A 9,091-nucleotide genomic window follows, 5' to 3' on the forward strand; every position below is an offset into this window, starting at 1 on the left:
TTAATTATTTATGATCAATTACTAAAAATGAATAAGTGTAATAAATCCGCTACGGAAGTGTCAATACCTCACTTCACTTTAGTTTGTGTACATGTGGATGGACTTTAATTGATAAAATTCTCCCATCAAATGCTAATCGATGCCATTAATTTACCATTTTCAAAATGCGTGTACGTTTGTGGACGAGGATGCTAGTTGACTCAATGGTCCCTTTCATATTATATACATACAAATTCATCCACAGTTATTTCTATTAGTGATTAACACGTGCACATTTATTAACTTTTCTACTTTTATGACGAGGGAAGCATGTAATTATATTATTTAAGTGTGCACTTAATAAATCTCTTCTTTCTTTCTTTTTTACGACAATCTCTATTATCAAATATCACACGAATCGAATTCGAGCTTAGTAATTAGGTGACGAGTTAAGCTCAATCAAGAGATTATCAAATATCACACGAATCGAACTCGAGCTCGGTAATTAGGTGACGAGTTAAGCTCAATCAATATGATAAAAATTAGAATTCAAATATTTAATCGGCTGATAATATTCATCTATGCAATGCAACTACTAGATTTGTTAGATGATCTCGTACATTTGAGATTGGAAAAATTGGAGTTTGGTTAGAATTATAAAGAATAGAAAAATGTTTCACCAACTACTAGATTTGTTAGAAAAATGAGAATGAAGAGATACATTGATCCAACAACCAGTCCTCCGCCGCCAACTACCCTTCACCACCTGCTCTTGCTCTTGATGATTAATTACTATAATTTCAACACACACCCTTTTAAATTTTTAATCATATTTATCGGTGACTATATTAGACTCTACCTCAAGTGGAGGCAAGCTCATCCGCAGCAGCCATGGCAGCTCTCCTCCTCGCCCCCGTCGCCGCCGTCCTCGCTGTCGTCCTCTACCATATCTACTACCGCCTCCGCTTCCGCCTCCCGCCGGGGCCGTTCCCGTGGCCGGTGGTGGGGAATCTGTACGACATCAAGCCCGTCCGCTTCCGCTGCTTCGCTGAGTGGGCTCAATCCTACGGCCCGATCCTCTCGGTCTGGTTCGGATCCACCCTCAACGTCGTCGTTTCCAACTCCGAGCTGGCTAAGGAGGTGCTGAAGGAGAAGGACGGCCAGCTAGCCGACCGCCACCGCAGCCGCTCCGCTGTCAAGCTCAGCAGAGACGGCCAGGATTTGATTTGGGCGGACTACGGGCCGCACTACGTGAAGGTCAGGAAGGTCTGTACCGTGGTCCTCTTCTCCCCCAAGCGCCTCGAGCTGCTCCGCCCGATTAGGGAAGATGAGATCACCGCCATGGTTGAATCCATCTACAACGACTCCACTGCTTCTTCTGGTAACTTCCTTTCTTAATTTGATTTTTGAATTGTGGAAGTTTTATTGTTGAATTTTGTATTTGAAGTTATGATTGATGACTGTGCTTATGCAAATCATGATCACTGGAGATATAATGTGGTGTGAACATTTGCGTGACTGATCTCCAAATTTAGTTGAAGGGTGTTTTGATGAGCTTATTCTAAATGTTCAATTTATTTGGATATTTGAATTTGAGTTTACAAGTTAGCTAAAGACAGTAGTGATGAATCATGAAAAGGGAAAGGTTACTATTATTTTTAGGCTAATAAGTTGTTTAAGAAGTTATTTTACTAAATATAGGAACATTTATGATTTGGTTGGAAACATTCATGATGTGCAAAATCGGAAAATAATGAAAGTTTATGGTATTTGGAAGCAGGATTTTGAAGTTGATATGCAAGAGTAGAAATGTATGAATGTATTAGCCCATATAGTTAGGGAAGTAATTAGGAGATGAGAGTGGATATAATAATGAAAAATGTGCAGGCAAGAGCGTGGTGCTAAAGAAATACCTTGCATCAATGGCGTTCCACAATATAACAAGGCTGGTATTTGGGAAAAGGTTCGTGAATTCGGAAGGGGCAGTGGACAAGCAAGGGCAGGAGTTCAAGGCCATTGCTATTAATGGGCTGAAGCTGGGCGCTTCCCTAGCCATGGCCGAGCACATCCCCTGGCTCCGTTGGGCCTTCCCCCTCGACGAGGACGCCTTCACCCAGCACGGAGCTCGCATGGAGCGCCTCACTCGAGAGATCATGCAAGAGCACACCCTTCTCCGCCAGAAAACCGGAGGCGCCAAGAACCACTTCTTCGACGCCCTCCTCACCCTCAAGGACGAGTACGACCTCAGCGAGGACACCATCATCGCCCTTCTTTGGGTGAGTGAGTCAATGAGTGAATGAATAAATAAATGAATGATTGTAGCTGAATGGTGTGTTATGTGTTTTGAACAGGACATGATCGCGGCAGGAATGGACACCCCTGCAATATCCGTGGAGTGGGCGATGGCGGAGCTGGTGAGGAATCCGAGGGTGCAACAGAAGGTGCAGGAGGAGCTGGACCGCGTGATAGGCCGTGATCGTGTGATGACGGAAGTGGACATCCCGAACCTGCCCTACTTGCAGTGTGTGGTGAAGGAGTCATTGAGGTTGCACCCGCCCACCCCTCTCATGCTCCCGCACCGCGCCAACACCAATGTCAAGATCGGTGGCTATGACATCCCCAAGGGCTCCAACGTGAACGTGAACGTGTGGGCTGTAGCACGCGACCCGGCAGTGTGGAAGAACCCGTTGGAGTTCAGGCCGGAGAGGTTCGTGGAGGAAGATATTGATATAAAGGGGCATGATTTCCGGGTTCTGCCGTTTGGTGCCGGGAGAAGAGTGTGCCCCGGGGCGCAGCTAGGGATTGACCTCACGACGTCGATGATAGGCCATCTGCTGCACCACTTCAGCTGGGCTCCTCCAGCCGGAATGAGAACGGAGGAGATCAACTTGGACGAGAATCCAGGTACCGTCACCTACATGAAGAATCCGGTGGAGGCGCTTCCGACGCCAAGACTAGCGCCTCACTTGTACAAGCGCGTTGCTGTCGACACCATTTGAGCTGTCTTCATCATGTTTTTTGCTGCCTTTTCGTCCTCTACATTAGCTTTTGCCAAAATGTTACACGACTATTCTATTGAATTTTTCACTTGTTGCAGAATAAGTTATTGCTAGCTATTTTGTAAGTGACATGTATGTTGTTTAAGAGTTTGATTCAAACACCAAAGAATTTAACTGAGAACCCAATTCACGCCATCAATTCGATTTCATTGTCTACAAAACTCAATCGACACAAAATGTACAATAATCCAAGTCCATCTAATTTGGATGCTATATATAATAAAGAAACATGATATTTCGACACTTGATCAATAGGCTATCGACGTTTTCACCACTTCTTTCATGTCAAGTCAACCTTTCTCCATATACTCCAGCGGCCATTAGGGTCATTTCAAAGAAATTAGTTTTGGATTAATCATTCAGTAGAAATGGACATCTCAAAAATCTATATACCGAGCCCCAGCAGTTGAGCAGAAGTGAAAGATAGAGCTTCTGGTGCAACCACCTCTATCGTTCGTCTTTCGAGAGAGCTACATAGTTTATGGGAATTACACTACCCACCTTAACACTGTCTCTCCTGCCGTTCCCACCGGAGAATCCAAATCGAGCAGGGGTCCCCATGCGGCGACTATTTGGTGTGGCAGCCATTGTATTAGTGTTTGTGCTCTGACCCAAAGGCTTTTTCACATTTGGCCTTGAACCAAACAGTGCTTCTTGTTCTGTAGCTATTTGATCTTGTAGCTTCTTGTTTTCCTTAAACATGCATCATGTATTGAAAGTAAAAGTAAGAAACACCCAAATGACAAATTCCTCCGATGTCGTACCAAACAAGTTGACAATTCTTGTTGTAAATGAACGAAATCCTGTGAGGAAAACATACCCGAGATCTGCGTTTATCTTCTTCTTTCACTTGTCGGGAGATGACAAATTCCTCCAATATCCGTAACAAAGGAACCTTTCACGCACGAATAAGGAAGAAGTGATGTAACAGATCTAATAGAACAGTAAATAAAACACATTAAGTTGCTTTACCTTGTTGTACAAGAATGGCATTCCTTTCTCTAGTTCCCAGGACTTCACCTTTGCAGTTAAACTCTCAACAAGAGCTGCAATGATGTTTTGCAAGGAGTTTTAGATTCTCATGGATACATACGCATGATTATTGCTCATTTAAAAAGGAACTCACTCCCCATGGAGACAGAATCAAGTGTAATGAGCAATTTAATGCCCTTAAAAATTTCAATCCTTAGGGGAAGGATTTATTTTCGGTTCTTCTGTAGTTTTCATGTGGTACATTGCAGACTGTAATATATTATATGCTGAAGGGGACTAGTTTATAGCAACCCTAGCAGAAATAATCTGACACTGCTTGACAAGAAACACAAATACATAACCCTTGTCCAAGACACTTGAACAAAAGTATATTGGTTCTCAAAATTTGGCTTTGACAAACAAAAGGTATAACCCCCCCCCCCAAAAAAAAAATATATATATATATATATATATATAGGGAGAGGTTCAAGAAAGAACCATAAATAAAAGAAGACCGGAGAACCATTTTCAGCCATTCGATCATCAAGATCTACGGTGGATGCATCATCTTGTTGGATGAATGCAGATCCTGGGTTCGAATCCTGAAGGGAGCATTTTTTTTTTAATTTTTTTAGTGCATTAATTTTAACAGCGAATGCATTAATTTTTACAGTGGATGCATTAGATTTGATGGTTCTCCCGTTCTCACAAATAATGTAGTTCTCTCTAGAACCACACCCTATATATATATATATATATATATATATATATATATATATATATATATATATAATAAATAATAACTTAACTTGGCTCAAATTTGTAACCTTTCAATCTGACAATCACACATTGTGATAATTCATCCATGCAGTTATGCTATGCAACAGAACATGGATATCAATGCTTAAATGCCTGACTTTTATAGAAAAAGAAGAATATCCTCAACCCTCAAATCATAATGAAGACATAACTTGTCAATGCATTGCTAAATTGATGAAAGGGGAGAGATAATCAAATAACTGACTTAATTTAGAAGCTCACATGGTATTTTGCTGACTAAGATTCTAGCTTTCTCAGCACGTTTCAAATTTTTGTGCACTCCTCTGCCAGCACTGTACCGATTTTCATCCTTGAAGAAAGAGAAGAGTCAATTTACTGAACTCAACCAAAGAAAAAAAAAAACATAATATACATGCTCCGTAACAACTAACAAGTGAAAGCATATTTTAAAAAATATGAACCACAATAGTACATAAGAATAAGACCATGCCAAAAGAAAATGGCAGCTCCAGAGAACAGCAAAGGGATCCAGTGCATAATTTGACAAACTTCAGTTACAGGCCAACTACATTCCACAATTGGTAAACTCAGTACACTAGGAATTTAGCATACGGAATATCAATATAGACCAGTAAGAAGTGATTGTGGCTGTTAGAATTTTCAATACTGGTATAAATCTGCTACTGGTGGACATAGTAGCTGCAATAACCTAATAGATCACATATTAGGACAATTTCACAGATTTCAAGAAAGTGGATTCAGAACAATTAACTAAAGCAACTTTGAAATCTCAAAAAAAAAAAAAAATTAAAGCAACTTTGGGTAAAATGAGAGGTTAGCAAGCATATCTGAAGGACTAAAAGGATAACAACAATGATTTAAAGCGGTGCATAAACTGTATTACTCTTTCATACTCATCAAGCCAGCTTTCCTCTTCTGAGGCATGTTTCCATTTCTCCACCTTGTCCAAAATGTCCTTTCTGCTTTGAGCCTGTTCTTTGGCTATTGCAATCTGATCATCCATACTTGATAAGAGGTCAGAAAGATCAATAGTACCTGCAGTTGTACATTTAAGCAATTAAATATCAAAATATAAGAATCAAATTAGCAAATATCCACTTTAGCAAGTTATTTCATTGTTTTCATTTTCTTTCCTTGAAATGTTTTCACACTGCCTTATCCAAGCCAAACAAATTCCAAATCTGAAGAAACACCAACCACATCAGAGAACATAATGAAATCAGTTGAAGAGGGGGGGGGGGGGGGGGGGGGGGGGGCAATAAGGAGACAGGTTTCCAGGACAAAAACATAGACTATTGATGGTCAAAGATAGATAATCTTAATTTTCTTGCATTTCGAAAGAAAGAATATCGTGGAATATTTTCCTAGATGAAAATCATTACTGTAACTTTGCATCTTATACACTAAATAAGACTGCAAGATCCAACAAGAATGCAATTAACTAATAACATAAAATCTATTGATCAAATTAAAAGGATTTCAAGACACATTGGAGGAAATCAGTTATGTTAATCATCCCTTCTGCTCATTGTAAGACAACTATATCTGGAACAATGTGAAATGTAGAGCAGGAATATATATACTTAGAGCACAAAAGGGAAAGAATGTAGAGCACCACAAAATAGAAAAATAATGACAGGATGCTTTCAAAGTAGAACTACCACAATAGCAAGCAGCAGACACACATATGCACATGTTCCTAGTGCATAGCAAATAAGATAGACTAGTACAGTACGACAAAGATGAGACTAAAAAAGAACAATCGAATAGGACCAGATTCCATGAGAGTGGTGAGAAGCTGCCGTGATTTATCGATATCAAGGTCCATATGAACCGCTTTATATATCTCTTCAAGCTCTGATTGCCTCTTAAATATAAGCTCCTTCATCTTACTGACTTTCAAAACGTTTAGGTTTTCAATCTCAACTTCAGCCTACAATTTATCAAAATTGCAGCAGTGAGAAATTGTAAAATTCATATTGACCCGAAAAATTAGCTAAAGGAAAAGGGACAAACCTGCTCGATGACATCAACAGATAGAGATCCAGGACTCACAACCTCATCCACAGTGGACGTGATCAAATGTGTAAGATGATTAAATTTGTTTCGCTCTTCAACAGGTGTATCCATGAGGCTCCAGAGTTCCATAAGGGTTCTGCCATGATTTTGTGCCTGCATGGAGAATAAGCAACGAGTAGGTCAGTCGTCCAACTCAGAAAACGATAACAGCCTCAAATGGACAAGGCTAATCTTGTGTGCTCAATGTTCAGTCTGGTGCAAGTTGAATGTAATGTAAAGACAGTATTTGACCCAGTTATATGAAGGAAAGAGAATATTTAAACTATCAAGTTAGACATATAGTACTAACCACAACTCAAGAAATTGCAAGGAAATAATTTAGTTATGTGCATCCTGTTCACACCTAAAACTAGAACTATTCATGAAATGACAAGCAATTCCTTCTAAAAACTGTAACATTTGGTACATGAACAAGAACTTACATAATGAAAAGATACATGGATGCTATAAAACTATTGATAGTTGAAACAAGACAGGAATAACATAATCTCACACCTAAGCAAAAATGGTATTTTCCGCAGTCATACTAAGTAGCACACTTCCGCATGAATAAAACCGCACAATTTAAAGAAACTTACAAATGAATAATCAAATACCTTGGATTACTCTAAGTACTTACGAGTATAATTCTTGATCAAAGGGTTTCAGTTGATCATACAATATATATGAAGTAAGAAAACTGGATTAAAGTAGATGACAGATGTTAGAAAGGTGTCACCTGCAGTAGCCGCTGTTGCTTTTCTTGCTTCAGAGAATTCATTTCACTGGTTAATCTAGCTAACACCTCATTGCTTATGCTCTTTGACTGACCAACAACAGTATCAACAAAACTTGGATGGATTTTGGCCATTATCTTCTTAAAATCTAGAGACATGACAACTGAGAGTCCATGGATCACACTGATATGGCCACTAACTTTCTGCAAGCGCAGATTCTGCAAAGCATAATCAAAACTAACTGCCTTAGTTTAGTTAATTTATGAAAATGATGACTGAAAAACATTATCAAACCTTTTCAAACTGAAGCTCCTGGAGGTGAGACTTCAGTTCTCCCAACTTCTTGGTTGTGAGGTCCACTTCATCCACTTGAATTCCACTAGGGTCTAAAACCTCATCAGTGCCTGCTATTTCTGCACTGATTACTGCAATTTGGAATTCTAGTTCTGAAATCTCTTTTACTCTCTCTTGTCTCTTTAGCCTCAAACTCTCCAGCGTAGGGCTTATAATGGATATTTGATGCTTCAGATTGCCATCCATCTTCTCATACTATAAAGAAGAGGATTAAAAAGCTCAGCGTTATGACGAATCAACCAATTTTTGGCATTAGTAACGGAAATTTAGACACAGCTATAAGCTGGCGAAATCAAATATCATATCTGGAAAACAAAGAATAAAAATGGATGGATATGCTTCCGCCACACAAACAAAACCCAAAAAAACAAAACAAAACAAAGGATTGTGAGCAAACCCGAGGCACAGAAACCCGTTCTCCAAGGGCAGAAGTTAGTTGAGCGATTTCAGCTTCAAAGTCGGCCAAGGACCGCTGTAACTCAGCTTTGTACTTCCTGCTTCTTTCTACCTTCGTACGATATATATCAAGGCATTCCTGCTCCAACTGAAGAAGCATTTTATCCCTCTCAGTTTCACTTTCTCCAATTTCATCCCATATTTCCTATTTCACCAAATTAGTGAATCAAATTAAGTAAACTCTTCACTTTTCGCAACAGATAAAATTAACACTGACGCAAACTCATTGACCTTACCTGCAGTTCGCAAAGGAGAGAAGCGCAGGTTGTGGTGGCGGATTTCGACAGAGACAGCGGCGAAGACATATTCCCACCAATAGTAGCAATAGACATGGCGAACGGAGAAAGAGGTAGAGAGAGAGAAACGAGAAGAAAACCCTAGAAATCAGTGAGATGCTGAAACAATATGAAGATTGCTTGTGATCTTCGTTCCCATTTAGGGATACAATTTGATTTTGCAAAAATTGTAGTAAAAGCAATAATTGCTGCAGATTCGAATTTTTGCAGGGAGGAGGAGACGGGAAACGGAAAAGGGAGCGAGGGCTTTATCGGAAATTCGCTGAAATTTCAGAAGCTTATTTGGCGGGAATAATTCGATTTCCTTCGGTTTTTATATAGTTTCTCGATTCTTTTAAATTTGTTGCAACTTTCCATCTCAAACCACGGGGAAATGCGA

The 9,091-nt window shown here is 39.7% G+C and overlaps 2 protein-coding genes across 2 annotated transcripts; one reads left to right on the plus strand and one right to left on the minus strand.

Moving 5' to 3' along the window:
• The first annotated feature begins 375 nt into the window (after window positions 1-375).
• LOC131022485 (cytochrome P450 98A2-like) lies at window positions 376-3,177 on the plus strand. The gene is made up of 3 exons (XM_057951989.1): window positions 376-1,360; window positions 1,867-2,255; window positions 2,331-3,177. The coding sequence occupies exons 1-3, from the start codon at window positions 871-873 to the stop codon at window positions 2,976-2,978; spliced, it is 1,527 nt and encodes a 508-aa protein (XP_057807972.1). The 5' UTR covers window positions 376-870; the 3' UTR covers window positions 2,979-3,177.
• Window positions 2,372-9,091, minus strand: LOC131022483 (65-kDa microtubule-associated protein 5). Its single transcript, XM_057951987.1, has 11 exons — window positions 8,653-9,091; window positions 8,358-8,561; window positions 7,901-8,155; window positions 7,609-7,824; window positions 6,828-6,983; window positions 6,585-6,744; window positions 5,695-5,846; window positions 5,052-5,139; window positions 4,011-4,084; window positions 3,859-3,933; window positions 2,372-3,731 (listed from the first exon to the last, which is right to left on the minus strand). Exons 1-11 carry the CDS (start codon window positions 8,746-8,748, stop codon window positions 3,486-3,488), a joined length of 1,722 nt encoding a protein of 573 aa, XP_057807970.1. The 5' UTR covers window positions 8,749-9,091; the 3' UTR covers window positions 2,372-3,485.

This window comes from Salvia miltiorrhiza, chromosome 4, assembly GCF_028751815.1.
Source record: "Salvia miltiorrhiza cultivar Shanhuang (shh) chromosome 4, IMPLAD_Smil_shh, whole genome shotgun sequence".
NCBI lineage: Eukaryota > Viridiplantae > Streptophyta > Magnoliopsida > Lamiales > Lamiaceae > Salvia > Salvia miltiorrhiza.